The 18,344-nt window shown below is 41.8% G+C and overlaps 1 protein-coding gene across 1 annotated transcript; it reads left to right on the top strand.

Moving 5' to 3' along the window:
* Positions 1–4,099: 4,099 nt before the first annotated feature.
* phactr3a (phosphatase and actin regulator 3a) lies at positions 4,100–18,249 on the top strand (the record flags this gene model as incomplete). Its single annotated transcript, XM_079673624.1, has 11 exons — positions 4,100–4,118; positions 4,248–4,463; positions 6,460–6,688; positions 7,122–7,169; positions 7,308–7,558; positions 8,623–8,776; positions 15,992–16,047; positions 16,446–16,507; positions 16,630–16,770; positions 17,111–17,187; positions 17,681–18,249. 11 exons carry the CDS (start codon positions 4,100–4,102, stop codon positions 17,694–17,696), a joined length of 1,269 nt encoding a protein of 422 aa, XP_079529750.1. The 3' UTR covers positions 17,697–18,249.
* Positions 18,250–18,344: the final 95 nt, after the last annotated feature.

Here is an 18,344-nt window from a genome sequence, read left to right as displayed (position 1 = left end):
GCTGAAGCATTCATACACAATGGATACAAACTGTGTTGTCTCATTCTATATCCTGTGAGAAAATGATATACATTTAGCATTACAAATTCGACAAATTCTCCTGAGGAAGATATGAATAATCAACAGATTTGAATGGAATCTCTAACATTTTCATGTAGAATAAAGACAAAAGAGTGATTATACAAATTACATTTATTGAAATGTGAACCAGAAGATGAAGTCCCAAAGAATGTTTTAAATAAAAAGACATAGAACAAAAAGGTGGATAATAATAAAATCTATTAAATGTATATGTAAAGACATTTGGTCAAATTAAATGACACTGAGCCAGTGATAACAACAACGCCCAGCGTGGATGAAGCTGGTGCAGGTCTTTCTTCATGACCCCCCCCCCCCCCATCCGTCCCCTCAGAGGAAGTGGGAAAACGGGATAAGACTCTGGACACCACGCTGTCTCAATGATCCACACTGTTAATATGAGAGGAATATAAATGTTTTAGGAAATTAAAAATATGAAGTTAATAAATAAAACACAGCTCAGGGGCAGTCATGGATGGTAGGTTTTCATGCAAAGTTAACTCAGCCTCCATTGATTTTCATATCAAATGAGCGTGTTAATAAAATAAGCTATCATGGCTTAAACTTGCATATCTAAACAGAATCATGAAAGCCTGTTGGTAGAGTTAGGCACACGAGTCCGTTTGAGTGTGTGCGCCGGTGTCTGAACGCTCACTCACTGCTAGCTATGTAGCTAACTGTTAGGCTACTTAGCTTGCATTGTTATGGATCTAAAGGTAGCAAAAGCTAACTTTCATAGCACAGCTTTACTTCTCACTTAACACAATAAAGAAACAGACCGTATAGTACAGCACAAACAACACAAATGATCAATACTTACATATATTTTCACTCGTAGTATTATAATAATTGAAATGCTGGTTCTTCTGGAGGTGTTCTATGTTCTATCCACGATCAGCTAGCGCACCGCAGCTGCCTACACTGTACAATCGCTGGAGGACTGGTCTGTTACTCAAAAACTGAGTAGCCAATGGGGACGTACCCCTGAAAGTCCCGCCCACCTGGGAGGTTTGTGTCAGAATCTCAAACAAAAAGTGAAGGAGCGCAAACGAGAAAGCTGCAGCGAGAGCAAAAATCTGATCATTGAGAAAGAAGAAACAAGAACTGCAAACAAAAACCTATGTTAAAACAAAGAAAAAATACTTATAGTTTACATGATTACACAAATGATTTGTTTGCAACTTATAGTTTTATTTTTGGAAATGTATTTTATTTTGCTTGACTCCGTTTTTCTTCTTCTTTTAAACTCATAGTTTTGCTTTATTCTGAGAAAGGGTTGCTTTATCTTTATGATACAAAACGAATCCCATACAGAGGTCTACAGGGCTATTCAACTACACATTCAGTTGGGCCAGATTTCATAACTACAAAATTCAGCTGGGCCAGACATTCAGCGGCCTGTAAAAAGCGGGTAGTGACACATTTTAAACCAACACATATTACTGCGATGAAAAACATGCAATTTTTATTCATTGTTCATCTAACAAAGGTAGGTCAAAAAGTACATAAAAACACAACAAATTAGCATTAATTGAACAGAATCTGAAAAAAAAGTGCACGGTTGTAGCATTACATTTGTTTGCTTTAGAAGTCAAATATTCAGTTTTTTTTTTTTTAACCAGGCACATCACAAAGTGCATTTACTGAATACAATAATAGCAGTCTTACTAAATGTCCTCACATACAAAAAAAGCAGCTAAAGAGCTCCAATGCAACACAAAGAGGTAGTACTGTAGCAATATTATTTTTTCACTTTTCAAGTAATAACAAAAAAATCATACGTTTTGGTCACATTTGACCCAGACACATTACAAAGTGCATTTAAATGAATACAGAAAGAACTGTCAAACCCAAACCCATAACAAGGGATACGGGTAACTATATGAATGAATACTACACTACACGTCCACTATAGTAAATAGGTGCTTACTATCACCTCATTTGTGATTTGTCATCGCTGACTTTCTCAATGGGAGAAGGGACATTTTTAGTTTTGAACAAGAGCAGTGTTTTTTTACTGCGACCAAGCCAGCCTCCACTCGGGAAAACCTAGTCAAGCCAGCCCTCACGTGATATTGCGGTGCGCGAATATCCTATGCATTACGGTACAGTAAAAAAAAAAAAATCATCCCTCTGTGTTTAGATGAGAATAAAACAAAAACTGTCCAGTATCAAATACTCATTTAACTTCAGGGTGATAGCAGGACATCCCATCTAGTCACTCAGAAAAAATCAGGACATTCTGATGTACAGTTTCAAAATAAAAGACCTAATGTCTATTGTATGAGTTATCATCCCTGTTTTTAGATGAGAATAAAACAAAAACTGTCCAGTATCATAGATCCATCTCACTCCAGGGTGATAGCAGGACAACCCATCTAGTCACTCAGAAAAAATCAGGACATTCTGATGTACAGTTTCAAAATAAAAGACCTTTGAAGCCTCATATATGAGCTATCATCCCTCTGTGTTTAGATGAGAATAAAACAAAAACTGTCCAGTATCAAAGACTCATTTCACTTCCGAGTGATAGCAGGACATCCCATCTAGTCACTCAGAAAAAATCAGGACATTCTGATGTAGAGTTTCAAAATAAAAGACCTTTGAAATCTCTATTGTATGAGCTATCATCCCTGTTTTTAGATGAGAATAAAACAAAAACTGTCCAGTATCATAGATCCATCTCACTCCAGGGTGATAGCAGGACACCCCATGTAGTCACTCAGAAAGAATCAGGACATTCTGATGTACAGTTTCAAAAATAAAAGACCTTTGAAGTCTCATATATGAGCTATCATCCCTGTCCCCAAAGGTCTTTTGAAACTGTACATCAGAATGTCCTGATTCTTTCTGAGTGACTACATGGGGTGTCCTGCTATCACCCTGGAGTGAGATGGATCTATGATACTGGACAGTTTTTGTTTTATTCTCATCTAAAAACAGGGATGATAGCTCATATATGAGACTTCAAAGGTCTTTTATTTTGACATTCTACATCAGAATGTCCTGATTTTTTCTGAGTGACTAGATGGGATGTCCTGCTATCACCCTGAAGTGAAATGAGTCTTTGATACTGGACAGTTTTTGTTTTATTCTCATCTAAACACAGAGGGATGATTTTGTTTGACTCTACCGTAATGCATAGGATATTCGCGCACCACAATATCACGTGAGGGCTGGCTTGACTAGGTTTTCCCGAGTGGAGGCTGGCTTGACCGCAGTTGATTACTGGCTCATAGGATGTCAATGCAATCCTAAAACATTGATGAAGAGTGCTGTCAGTCAGGGAGCAGCGAGTGCTACTTTTGATTGAGTTCATGTGTGCTTGATTCACATGTGTATGTTGATCCAAACATACTGAGCACACAGATCGCTACTTTCTGAACGTTAGTGAACTGCTGTTTTTTGACATCACTCCAAAACTTCGCTGGCCCGTTAGTGCGCTGCATGTCAATAAGTTCCAGTGTATATTTCCCCTTGTCGATGCAGGGGACCACTTCCTTTGCGCTGGTTGATACGTCCCCCTCTATTGCAACAGTGAAGGGGTCTCTGGCAAACCCAATCATCACCTCTGTGAGCAGAGCAAGTCCATCCAATCGACCGGCAAAGTTCTCTTTCAACCTCGCAATGAAATCTGTCATCACATCCGTGATTTGTGCCGGAGATGTGATGTGTTTGGGGAGCGTCAGAAAATGCAGCATGCGACCCGTGCTCAAGTCGGTCGCGAAAAGGTCTAGCTTGACTTGGATCTGCTCCACAAGATCAATGACCGTTTTGTCTCGGTTTACCCTTCAGAGTTGAGAGAGACATATTTTAGAGTTGCTATCATAGGACCACCGTTACTAGCACCACTAGATGCACTTTCAAAAAACGTGCTGCGTTGTGGTTTGGTGGTTTCTATGCAACGCGGAGTGTTGCGTTCATGGTCTGTACTAGTGTAGGAATTCGGCTGCGGGAGGCTGGCCACTCGGAAGTTGGTTCTGGGCCGCATCTGGCCCGCGGGCCGCCAGTTGAATAGGCCATGCATGTTTATAAAAGCAGTACATTTTAGAATTGAACATTGTAGAAAAATGTCATCAATAGGGCCAACGCAGCTTGGCAAGACTCTACAGAAAAAACTATTTAACCTCAATGTTGATTTCCTCTTTTCCTTCATTTCTGTTCTACAGCAGTCGCCCCTCCTCAGGACTGTGAACAGGAGGAGGAGAATGTACTATTACCGGATGAGGAGGGGGGCGAGGAGCTGCACCCTGACGGGGATTTACCTGAGGAGCTGCAAGACGTGGGCGAGCAGATTGAAGACAGAACAGAGGAAGAGACTCCTACAGGAACGTCCCCACCACAAGTACCTCCAAAACCATTTCACCAGCTGAGTCCAGGCGATGGTGAGTGCAACCTGAATGTAAAAAAACTCCATTACAAGTAAATGTACTGCATTCAGAATACTAGTTTAGGACAGAAATAATTGTAGGGAAGTATACAGAAGGCTTCAGAAGTACTCTATCAGTACTCCTGTGACTGGTGGATTATAACACATGATTGAAACTGATACATCAATGTGTACGCGGCATATGACTGTTGCTGTGAATTTAAACCCTTACAGTTTGGTAGATAGGTAAATCTGAAAGGTCTATGATTACGGGTATAAAATAATAAAGTTCTACTTCACAACTGTTTATTTTACCTTTGAAAGATTAGAGAAGTGTCTCTCTCTTTGGTGAACAAACAACTCAGTATCATCTGAAACTTAACAAGGAATAAGACACTGTTCAAGAGATCACAAATCAAAAAGGTTACTGGTGAATTCAAATGTATCTATAAATAAACATGACTAATGACATGCTTTGTCAATGGTATGACATGGTATACACTTCCTGTCACTGTGAGCGTGGTCTAAAGAACTTATGTCTTGTTTTGCTAACATTCTATATTTACCCAGATAACAAACATATTTAGTATTGTGAAAATTAAGGATCTAAGGTGTTCACAGACATTAGTTAATGTTTGCTTTACATTTTCATACACTCATACTTGTCAACCCTCCCGATTTTCGCGGGAGACTCCCGATTTCATTGCCCTCTCCCGGTTTCCTCCCGGGTTCATATTTCTCCCGCATTTCTCCCAATTTGTGACAAAATCAGATTTACACACGACTGTTTCCACTCGGACTTTAATACAGCTACACCATTGTTTGGTTTCCATGGTAACACGTCTCTTTAGTAGCGCGCGCAACTCAAAGTCTGAGAGGGTGAGGCAGATATTCATAGAAAACAGAACAAGAATCGACAACTACTCTACTCTCTGCTCACTCCTTTCCTGTAAAATACAGGTCCAGCCCACACATATGCTCCATCAAGGACGGTGCTACAGGCCGCAAGGCAGTGCACTTACAACTACAATAAGCATGTTAATGTTAATCTAACAGCTCTGGCGATCCACTAGCACCCCCCCCCCCCCCCCCCAATTTTGCATTTTGAAATGCTCCCGATTTCTGAGGTCTAAAGGTTGGCACTCTGGTTACACTCTGTAAGTGTTCCAGAGGCTTAGAGCATTATATCTGCTGTGGTGGGTCAGGGTGACTCGACACATTATTTACTGTGTAGTAGAACAAATCGTACTTTTGGTACAGATACGTTGTTTGAAAGCAAAAGTTGAAGTAACTCAGGTTCATCTAGACTCCTATGCCCATACCGACTAGGTCAAGCCAAACTTTTAGACATTAAATAAGGAACATACATGCTGTAGATACAGTGCAGAGGACAGGTTGGCAAAGCCATTAGTGCTCTAATTTCTTCAAACTCCAGATGTGTAGTCAATTGTACTGAGAAGTTTATATTTCCATAAAAGACGCCCATCAACCCAGCTACAAACTGTTCTGTCTGCTGCCGTCTGGCAGGCGGTACCACAGCATCAGGACTAAAACCACCAGACTCACGGACAGTTTCATCCCACCGGCCATAAGAATGTTAAACACCTGAACTTTTGAAACAACATCCATAACATTCATCTATTTGCAACTCATATATATCATATATATCAATATTCCAATTACTGTATATAGACTATTCTGCACAGTTTCTATCATATTCTGTTTCTATTATATTATATTTGATTTGATTTACTTGCACTATTATCTGTTTTATTGTGTTGCATTGTCGGAGGAGGAGCCTGTGACCTAAGAATTTCATTGTCATGACTACACTGTAGCTATACGCACACATGACAACAAAAGTCTTGAAACCCTGAAGTATACATGTAAATGTGCTTCCCAAAGCTCAGTTCAGTATCAGTGAGATCCACTTCAGCTCCTATGAGCCTGAAGATATGAGGTTATGAGGAAATTGAAGAATTGTTCCTATTTCTGCTCCCCCTCCCTTTCAGATTCAGGCCCTGCGTCGCTCCCCACCCACCTGCCCAACTCCTACCTCCCCAAGGAGCCTCCGCCCAGGGCCACAGAGAGCATGGTCTCAATGACCCTACCGCTACGAGGCCACCTAGCCAACAGCTCAGGGTCACCACATATAGGCAATATGATGCATCCTCCCATGCCTCCTAGCTGCATTATGGAGGAGCTGCAGAGAGCCTTTGCTTCCAAGAACAGACAGGAGAGGTGAGTCCTCAGGCTGACCAATAACATCTGATCATGTTATCGACTTCTCTCAGTCACTGGGACTGGGAAGAACAAATGTTGGTTTGTTTCTGGTGTGCTGGCTGTAGTGACTATAATGTACTTTTGCTGACAATTCTTACATTCCTGAAAATACAACCATATGTTTACATTTTCCCCAATGAATTAAAGAAAATGTTTACCCCCCAAAACCCACACGTTCCACTAACAGTAACACATTTTTTTCTTTTTTAAAAAGTCTTAAATGAATAAAATTAAGTGGAGGGTTTGACCACTGCACAACTCTACAACATATTACAACCTCCCACACAACCCGTGCAATATAATCAGGCGTGAGACTATTTATGTGTGTTTTTTTCTTTAAAGTTTGTTGTTGTTGAACACATCTCTTTTTTTGGATTCTTCATTAACCAAGGCATGTGAGAAAAACAAAGTTTTCTACAAGAATTCCAGGTGACACAGGGTGAGCAGTTTGGTGGTGGAGTATTCCTTTAAATATTGCTTTGTAGGGTGGCACCATTAAAATATTCTACATTTCAGACGTTTGCTCCCCCTGTCCTCCACATTAATCCGACATGTACCCTCCTCTGTGCCCCCTCAGTGTCCATGAAGGGTGTGAGCAGGCCTCACCCCCCAGGCTGTGGTGCTCAGACGGACGGCTCTCTCGCTCCTGCAGCTCTGAGAACCAGCGCACTTTAACCTTCGGGGGCTGTGTGGGAGGAGGAAGAGGGTCCGACTGGCCCAAGAAGGAGGCGGAGGAGAATAAGGAGAACATGCGGCTGGACCAGTGCTTCTCCAACACCTCAGGCCTCCCCAACGACCTGGAAGAATGGAATGACTCCGTAATCTCTGGTGGGTTTAAGAGCTTAAAGGTTTACAATGCAGTCTGAAGCATCTCCACATTCACACTTTCTTTTGTTTTGATTATGTAGTTTACATATTGGATTTTAAATTAAACAATGGCTGTGAGGTTAAAGTGTTGACAATCGCTTACATTTGAATGTGCTCACATCAATACTGGGAGATCAGTTTAGGAAATGTAGCTCCGTTATCGTCCTACAGCTCTCCTTTCCTGAATCCTACGTGTACCCTGGTTTGCTGTCGCAGCAGTTTGGGAAATGTAGTTTAAAACATTTTGTTCTGCTATTCCACAATGTAAAGCTGAACCAATTCATGTTTTTCAATAACTATAGGTGAAATAACTAATATAAAAGGGTCTGCTCGTAGTTAAAAACCCAGAGATATTAAGTGCATTTCAGCTCATTGTTTATGTATTATAAAAATGTATCTTAAACTGCACTGTAACTTTTATCCATGTATTTTTTCTTTTAATGTTTATTTTATTATCTTTTCTTTTTAATGACTGATTTTAAATGCCATTTTCTTAATGTCTTTCATTTATTGTAAAGCACTTTGAATTGCCTTGTGTTGAAAGGTGCTATATAAATAAACTTGCGTTGCCTATTATGTTTTTCAACGTTCTATTTTGTTCAATCAAATGAATTAAATAGGCTTTGAAACTATATTTTTGAACAACTGTGTTCGACCCAAAGCTTCTTACTATTCAATTGGATATAGTGCTCAAATATACCGATAGTCATTTGTAATTTAATATTTGAATGGGGCAGAAGTCTGGTTTGCACGGTTGGTAATCCAGATGTAGCAGTTACATATGAAAAGGAATCATTTCATACAGCCTGATAGATATGAATTGATGAGATGTCAGAAGTACCTTTAAAGTTATCACTTTAGTTAGTCATTTGAAATCAAATGTGCTGCAATACAGAGCAAATTGAACAGATTTTCCATAAATGTAATATATTAAACTGGAAACAGACACTAGGATTCTTAGTAGAACATAAAAAGGGTTTAATAAGTATGTTTTCTGTGTATTCATCTTTGTTTGTGTGGTTCAGGCACACTTCCTCGCAGGCTAAGGAAGGAGTTGCTGGCTGTCAAACTACGAAACAGGCCCAGCAAGCAGGAGTTGGAAGACAGGAACATCTTCCCAGCCAGGAGCGACCAGGAGCGCCAGGACATTCGCCAGCAGATCGAGATGAAACTAGCCAAGTAAGAAATTCAACTTTTCCTACGTTGCCATCTGAGTATAAGTGTTGTACATATTAAACTTGACAAATATATCAGTCCCATAAATTATCTTCGTCCTCTCCTAAATAATATCTATCTGCAGTTAGGCAGTGTAACGATGCAATCCCATGACAGATGTAGGCAATGCTTTGCTGGGTAAACGGTATGCTTAATTGCGTTTATATATCAACCACCAGTAGGCGGAGGAGAGATAGAATATCTGTTCTAAAGGGTTATGTGATTGTTTTGCCCAGACTTGATTTATTTAGTGTAATCTACTGCTGCTGCTCTGAGGTCTGTTTGAGTGTAACTCTCTGGCCGAATCTTCATATTGGGAAGCTTCTCTATTAAATTCCAGAAAAACACTCAACCACTAAAACTGACAAGAATCCCAATGGGAGGAAATTATATATCTTATCAAACTATTAGGCGGCCAGTTGGAGTAAAGTGCTTTGGCGCAAGGAATACACATGTTCAGAGTACTTTTCTGGATGCTCTCAAAAGCATCTGCTTCTAGGAAATCCTCCTGCAAGACAGACCGCAGATGTTTGTTTGTACCCGCCAGGATATTAATAGAACAACTGGCTTTTGTAACACAACTGCAGAACTTAATGGGAAAACCGACATCAGAAGTCTCGTGAGTGAATGTATCACAAGACCTAGGTGTTTCTAACACCAGCATATCAAACAGGGGCCAACCACAGCGTTACATAACCTGCTGTGCAAAAACTCGCAAACAGGCACAAATACCACCCACACTTTCTAGAGAACGAGATGTATCGTCTGTCTGTGAGACAACCACGAATACTGCTTCACAGATCTATTCACTGGAAGAACATTTTTGGGTTATTTGTGAATTGTATAAGTGTTCACAACAAACTGCTTATATGGAGAATGAGGATGGAGCACACCGCGCATAATAGACAGCAGGGTCTGTGTTTTGAAGACAGAGGCTCCACTTGTGGCACAGCAGTGAGAGAAGCTGCTGGTTACATAAGGTCGTGTTTCTACAGAGCAGCGAGTTTACTTGATCATGAACCCATTTTCTTTCTTTATAGCAGTTTTTGATTTTAGAATAATACAGAAAAAAGAATGATCTTAGGAGAACCAAAATGGGCTCTAGAGGCAGTTTCATTTTTGTGTTTCATCCTGACGTTGAGAAAATCCTTTGCTCCATGAATTCAGAGGCATGTGTTAAATGTAATGTAAAAGGCTTCTGGCGTTGTTGTTATCTGTGAAGCACTAGCGCTCTTAACAACTTACATTTAAATACGATTTTAAACAGTGTCAGAAATATGCAAGAGAATGCCTTTTTATCCTACTGTACAGTATATGCATACATTAAAAGCATACTGCACCACTTTGGGAGGAAATCCTGGCTAAAAATAGCTCCAAATGGTACGGAGGAGGACAAATCTAATTTCCCCTGGGCATTCATACTGAAAGACAAAGCAATCCATCACACCCTCCTCTGGATTTGCTCCAGGTAACTCCCACAATAGATTCTGCCGCCCTTTTTCGCATCCTGTCTGCATCTCGCAATGAAGACCTACTGTTGCATTTCTTGCCGATCAAGCAGAAACTGCCATCAGGTATTATGGCAGATAACGACATCTTGTCTGTCCATTGTGTCGGTGACAGATGACCTTTCTATCTTTAGGGACTCCCGGCCAGGCGATTGTGCTGCAGCCGCACTCTGCTGTTTCTATTCTTAGCTCCTGACTCTGTTCAATAATGCATCTCCCCATGCTCGCCTTTCTCTCCACAATGTGTTGTCAGGGACTTATACCAGCAGATATAGCGGGGGTGGTGGATCCTGGGGGGGGGGGGCTGCTACTGTACTTAAAGGAAGAAAAACTGGAAATGGCCATTTGTGTCTCCTTGCAGTCGGTAGATGAAATAAAAGGACAGACTGAGAGCTTCTGCCACCCACTCGTTTCTTTTCTATTCCTTTGTTTGGATTTGTCATCCCTCCCGTGGAGGACAGAGTTAGATTTTCTTTTGTAATTAATTTTTTTGTTTTTCCGAGTGGGAAATGGGAACCCTCATGCCAACAGGCGTTTATGCGTCATCATGGGGGATACCTTTCAAAATCTTATTATGAAATATCCTAAACCCAAATGTGGAAAGCAGTAGGTTCTGATGATCTCATTATCAATACATCAACCATCTCCTGTCACCCAAGAGCAGAAGAGTGATAAGGTTTGTGATTATTGTGTCTGACAAAGGACATGTGACTATGTGACCAAAATAGTGTTTTGTATTCGCAGCGATCTCTGATTTATTCGGCTCCGCGCCATAGAGATGGTGTGATGCTATAAATAGCTGGAGACTCTCTAAAGCACATACAGCTCTGTGTGCAGTCCTGAACTCCCCATTAGTCTGTTGCTAGGGAAAAGCAAGAATCTCTGCGAGGAGATGCTATTGTCTCAAGGATACCAAGTGTTGTTGCTTAGCAACTCCGCGGCCAGGTCAATAATACAGTGGCTGGTCGTATTCGCTGGGGTTTTGAAAGTGATTTTCCGTGTCATCTGTTTGAAATTTAATACTGTAAGAGCTTTGGAAACACTTTGTCTATTGGTTAGTTTAGCGGAGAGTCGTGAAGCGAAAGAGTCGTCGTATTGAGCCGTTCCCCGCCTCATGACATTTTATGATAGAAGCATAAAACGTGGGTAATTTGATCTAAAACTGCTATAATAAAAAAGGGGAACCTCCCAGAGAAGGATGATAAAAAGCAAGAAGAAAGACATGGATCAAACACCTGCTTACTGATCATGAGACTGAAATGGCTCTGGACCACCCTCTGTTAGTGCTACATTTGTTATCTTATTTCTCAGAGGGGAGTACAAATATTGCTTTGTTCCTCATGTTATTCTGGGATATCTCGTCACATGTGTATTAATTAACACAGACCTGATTGCTCTTGTACTCATTACTGTATAAATATCTACAAGTGTAATTGTCACACAGCTCTCTTTCCTCTGCAGTGTATATGCAGGAATCCTGAGGTCAAATGTAATACCTTTTAAGACCCTTTCCATACATTTTAAGACCTCATCCTAACTTTGAGTTCTAACCGGTTACATTGGCTACACACTTTACCTCACATTTACTATATTGATTGTAAGATAGCACAACTAAACAGAGTGCAGACAGACTACTGAAGCCTCCTCTCCACATGAATTTCAACCTCTCTGTGAAGGTCAGGTTTAATGCAGTATGCTGCTTTGTTGATTCTGTACTCTGTGCTCTTTCATTCCAGTAAAACTCCTCAGAAACCATTAGAAACCAGTATTTGACCAATAAACAAAACAATTGACAAAACTTTGAACTATGAAATATATTCAACTTTGGTGAGCTTAAGCGGGGTAATGCCATATAGGAGCTCCCTCACAGATACCCAGGGTTTAAATTGGGCTGGGGGTGTCCGGGGCTAAGCCCTGGCACATAGGACGATGCTCTGACGTCATCACCCTCACACATTTGTCATATGTTTACAAAAAACAATATGTTAAGACTTTTCTCGTTCTTAATATAGACTATATTAGGGTCGATATGTGTTGACTTTACTTTAAAATAGCAGATCTCTGTGACCGGATATAGTTTGGCTTAGACCCCGGCCCCACGTGAGTCTTCCGTTCACACGCATTCGATTCATTAATGTGTCCGTTCACAGTCACACTAGACCGCTGGAAATGCTGGAAACGCTGTAGTACATATGCCAGGCCTGTAAGTGGCGCTGCTGCCACCACAAAATACACCAAAAGCAGCGAAGAAGACCCCGGAGCATGGTTGCCATGGTTGCCCTTCTGTTTATTCTCCGCGGTGGACGGCGTGTTCTCCTGCTGTATCTCTCAGGTAGTCCACCAGCAGATGAAAAACACCCACCTCTCGACCTCTTCCAAGGGACGAGGGAACCGTGCGGCAGAGTTTCCGTTAAAAAAATGTTTCCGCCGGTCAACATGTCTGTTAAAGTTTAAATCTTCCGAACAAAATTAGAAAAGTGCCGATCAGAGGTCTTCTTTGTTATTTATTGAGCTTTAACACAAATTGATAACGACTCTGTTCTCTGTATAATAATATTTAATAAACGGGGCCTGCCTCTCTTTTCCTCCCCCTCTTCTGACAGCCCAGCAGCAGCAGGAGACGTGGGGAGAGGGAGAAGGGCTATTTCATCGTTATCAGAAAATGATCATATAGGGCAGGGGTGCCCACACTTTTTTGGCTGGTGAGCTACTTTTGAAATGACTAGCTAACCGAGGTCTACCAACCAAAAATAAAATCCCAAATTGCAAGGGTTGCTGAATAACACGTTTTATTTTTACATGGGATAACTACAATAGGGCTGCAACAAACGACTAATTTGATTATCGATTAATCTATAGATTAATGAAACGATTAATCGACTATTCGGACTACTACTGTGTGCCTTGCACAATTTCTCAAACGCTCTTATTTAGCCATCAACTTTTAGATTTAGTTTGAGGTTGTTTTAGGCATGTGGAAACTAACAATGAAGACAATAAAGATGAATACTTGATTCAAAAATACATATATTATTAAATTAACTTAACAAATAGTGAACAAAATTAACATTGCTTTTTATTTGAATTAAATAAATAATATTTCACATCAAAAGAAACAACAATGTTTTAACAAATCTTATTAAATAATCTTATGACAGAACTGGAAACAGAATAGCTGAAACTTTAACAAAATAAATAACTCAGTTACCTCTAATCATTAACCCATGTTTGTATAATGTAGTTAACTCCGTGTGTTGCTGCTAGCATACATAACACCTGACGTGGAAACGTTACTCGTGGATGGGGCCACAGAGCTACTAGAAAGATAGTCGAACCCGGTGCATTCGTCCGTCTGAATGTGGTGCACTTTTGCTAAATGTTTAGACAAATTGCTCGTGTTACCGCCCTTACATGCTAAACACTTTTGGTGACGAGCATTGTCCACCTCAAGACGGGTAACATGTAACCACACCTTGGAGCGCTTCTCTCCACCATCTCCTCCGTGTGTTGCTGCATGTAGCAGATGCGTGTGTGTAAACTGCCCCGCCCCCTTGCAAACAGACGGGGGAGAGAGAGATCTCTTCTGGATTGGAAAGATAGAAAATACACCGACCATAGACGCATTTGATTGTCTTTTTGCATGTTAGAAACGAGTTGGCGACACTAAGACTAAGAGATAATGTTTGTGTAGCAATAATACATGACCTTTCTCTTTCTCAACTCGCTACTCGGAGGGAAGTCGCTGTCATATGCCTTGTGAACACTCCGATAATGCCTCTCCACGTTACCTTTCTTTGGCAGAGCGACGCTTGCTTTACAAATAAGGCAAATAACCTTTGAATGTGACATCAAAAAAAAGATTCTCCCTCCCATTCTGTGTGGAAGTGGTATGTCTTTAACTTTTTGCTCGTTCCCGCACTCATTTTGTTGTTTGTCTCTCCCGGCACTTGACTGATTTTGTATCGCTTTGCATTCTGGGTTAACAGACTGGAAAGCAATAGGTCGCTTTTTCTGTCAATCAAGTCAACTCCTGAATTAAGTGGCAGGGAGGCCAAGGGAGGAGGGATCAAAACCTGTTTTGTCTATTTTAACGGAGCTGGATTTTTTTTTTTTTTTTGAATGACTCGCGATCTACCAGCGTTGCCCCCGCGGTCGACGTACTGGGCTTACACACGGAGCCGTTGGACCCCCAGAGCGTTGCGTATGCCGGTCTACCCACCTTGGCCCCCCCTACAGAGCGGAGCAAGGCAACGAAACTTAAAATAAGAAGCAGCATTTTACGGCGCGCTATGCATGGGGCCGCCTTGAGGGGGTTTCCCGACCTGTCGATTCAGTAAATTAAAGGGTGTCTCATGTTGTCGTTGCTGTGGGACTTCTTAATACCTTGGAAAATGCCGTTTAATACTTTTTAATAGCCTTAATTTTTGCTAAATTGATTTATCAACTTTTTATACTTTTTAAGACCCCGCGGACACCCTGCTCTGCCAATGTTATGTTAAAAACTAATCTTAAAAGCTTATACATGATGCAGTTTAGTAGTGAGGCATTTTCTGTTTTGATGGAGGTTTCTGTGGTTTGGAATTTGTTCAAGTCCCACTTTAAGGCCAACATAATTGAATTAGCTTGTCAGTGCCCATCGTGCCAGTGGTACACAGAGACACGCACTGGGCCACGTGCTTTGTGGGCATCCAGGTCTCAGTCTGTGTGACCTAACTTTGATCTTTCACAGGACAGATCAACAAAGTGTCCGGTGTTATCTTGGGTGAAGGCATAGAGAGCCCTGCTGAGTGGCGGCATTCTGCCCTCTCTGTCCTTTCCACCCCTGGAGGTGTGCTGTGTGGGGCGTGCCACATGCTGTCGGGCTGAGCCCTGTTGTGCAGCTTACATTTATTATTTATACAAAGTATGAATAGTTCACACGCACAGGGGACTCCGGGAAAACATTTGATTTGGAGACCTTTCGGATGCTTTGATGGTGAAGGAACACGACAGCCTGAAATTAATGGGCTATGTAAGTGTGATCTGAAAGGCTTAACATAGACATTAGAATACAGAAGAATATCAGATCGTAAAATAGGCTATCACATATTCCCTGTTGAAAAATATTATTTATTTCTTTGCAAGAACTGGGGGTTACGTGACCAGAAACAAGATGAGCTGTAGTAACAACGTGGGTATATAATGTGTGCCAGTAGCCCAGTGTACACAGGAGGATGCTGGGGATGCCGTGAGTAGCAACCTGCTAGGCTCCGCCTCCTCCTCATTATGCATGCAGTTACCGGGGAAACTAGGGGAGTCTCGCGCCGGCAGCCCGTCACGACTCACTTCAAAAGCTCCTGTAGTCTGTGTCGGATAGTAGAGAGCCCGAGCTGCTGCTGCGGAGTACATTTATCGCAATACGGCAGCTGCAACCGAGATACAGCACCTTGAAAACGAGAAGTAATCTGGTGGGGGATTCTCAAAAAGGAGAATTGCGCTTCTTCATTATTCCAGATGTGGGGAGCGCCTCTGCCGAAGCACCACAGCCGGGGTTTGGATGCAAGATGGAGACATAGGGGATTCCTCTCGAGAACGCGCACAGTGAAGAAGCTACAGCCAGTTTACAGAGGGAGAGCAGCTGGGCTGTGCAGGGAAAAATGGTTCAAAACGTGGTTTTGGTGTTTCTCCGCAGGAGGCTGAGCCAGAGACCGAATGTGGAGGAGCTGGAGGGTCGGAACATCCTGAAACGTAAGTTTAACACTTGAATGTCTGTCTCCAAACTGACATCACCGCCCCGGAATAATAATATTTACTAAATATATATGGACAAGCCATGATGAAAAACACAGGGCAAGATGATGCATTAGTGATAGCACAGATCGTCCAGTGTACATTATTCAGGAGCAGGAGATCGCCTGAGTGCACATCTCCTCCCCACTGCTACAAGTGCCCTACTATAGCAACTGCAGCTGTACACTCTGGATATGCAAACTTTATATGAATTACATATTTCTACACTAGTTTAATTACATTATGGGCATTTAATCTATCTTTGTTCATTTTTTGACCTAATGCCCTGCTGTGTTTTAAATGGTTTACTTACTGATATATTTACATTCCTTATTTGTCTGGTTGTTTTTTTCCAGAGAGGAACGACCAGACAGAGCAAGAGGAGAGGAGGGAGATCAAGCAGAGGCTAAACAGAAAGGTACAAAACTGCGTGATTTTGTATTCTCCCTATACATTCAAATGAGTTTCTGATTACAGCAAAACATGGGGACTCCTATCATCGGCTTGTTCTTAATGTTTATCCAATTTCTTGTGTTTCAGCTAAACCAGCGGCCTACAGTAGACGAATTGCGAGACAGAAAGATTCTGATCCGCTTCAGTGACTATGTGGAGGTGGCCAAAGCTCAGGACTATGACAGGAGAGCAGACAAGCCCTGGACTCGGCTCTCGGCAGCAGACAAGGTGTGCATACTTTGGAGCAAAGAGTAATGAATACTTAGTAACAGTAAACAAATAACAGCTACTGACCTGCAAACAATAACTTGGACTGATCCCTAAATCAAGTTCACTACTTAGCCCTGTGTGATTAGAACATTCCCAAATTCTTCTGATACTTTCATCGTCAAAATGACTGCTATGGCTTGTTGTTGTTATTTAGCTTATCACACCAACACACCTGTTCTCTTTAGATTTTCTTTGGTTGATTATATTTCCTTTTCTCCTGCTGTTGTTTTGCTCTCCAGAGGATGGAGCCCCACAAAGGCTCAGGGATGCTAACGCTTTTTCTTTCTCTTTCCCAAAGGCTGCCATCCGAAAGGAGCTGAACGAGTTCAAAAGCACCGAGATGGAAGTGCACGCCTCAAGCAAACACCTAACGAGGTCAGTATTGTGAAATATATGTCTGTACCTAGTCTGTGTTTTGGCAAATGCATGCATGTTGTTCTATTCTGGGCCACAGCGGTCTATTTTTAGCCCCCCTTGCTCACCAAGAGGAGCTAAAGATAGATGGGAGTGCTTGTAAAATGGGGAGGGGGGGGGGCGGTGGGAGTCATTGTCCTTCTGGAGAGCTTTTACTGCCAAGCAGAGAAATCATTTTTTTTTAAAAGCCACGGCGTCCTTGGCTAAGCTTGTTAGGAAAGCGGGGGTCTTTGCTGCGAGTTGTAAAAGTGATCCAAGGGGGGGGGGGGCGGCTGGATGCGAGAACGTGACCATTCCCTGCACACATTTAATGATTGCGCTAAAAATAGCCTCACAGATCTGATTAATAGCTGGTATAATAGCTGGCTGTGCGCAGAGACAAAGGCACCCTCTGTTCTCACAATGTGTACTTCTCCCCTTCACACTCGACTTATCTGCATGTTTGTCTCTCCAGGTTCCACCGACCGTGAAGCGAGGACTTTCTTCTGTGAAGAAATGCTGAGCTTGTTAATTTCCTGGACAGTTTAAAGAGCCTGGAGCCTTTTTGTCTTCAGCGGTTCTTTAACATTCTTCCAGCACCCTTGACTGTCATATCACGTGAATGACAGCCCGGGTGTGGGAGAGAAGATGACGGTAATGTTTGCGGCAGTGTGTCCTGGAGACTACTGAATGTCGCCACATGGAAGCTGGCTGGTTGGAGGAAAACTGGTGGAGCCTCTGCCTCTCTGGATAAGAGCGGAGGGAAAATAACAATCTTGTCATTCAGTCAGTGTTGTTTTTTGTACTATTTGATGGACTCCTTTGACAAGGCGCTGTGAACCCGTGTAGTGGGAGGAAGTTGTGCATGTGACCAGCTTCACCTTTTCTTAACTGATGAAATAATGTGTCACTTGGACTGTGTAAAGACTGTGCAGTCTGGGGGAGGTGGGATTGGGGATGAATTTGATATCAACTGTACATACAGTATGTCAATCTGAATGGGACGTCAATGTCTTCACTGAAAAGAGAAATACCTTTGTAAGCACTACTTGTCTTCAAAATACAAGGTCTTTTTATAAAAAATAATGGTTTTATCTCATTATTTCCAACAGTTTTATTCTCAATCAAGAATTGTGTTG

This window comes from Notothenia rossii, assembly GCF_949606895.1.
Source record: "Notothenia rossii genome assembly, chromosome: 4".
Lineage (NCBI taxonomy): Eukaryota > Metazoa > Chordata > Actinopteri > Perciformes > Nototheniidae > Notothenia > Notothenia rossii.
The sequence above is the reverse complement of the archived record's forward strand: the minus strand, read 5'-3'. Positions and strand labels throughout refer to the sequence as shown.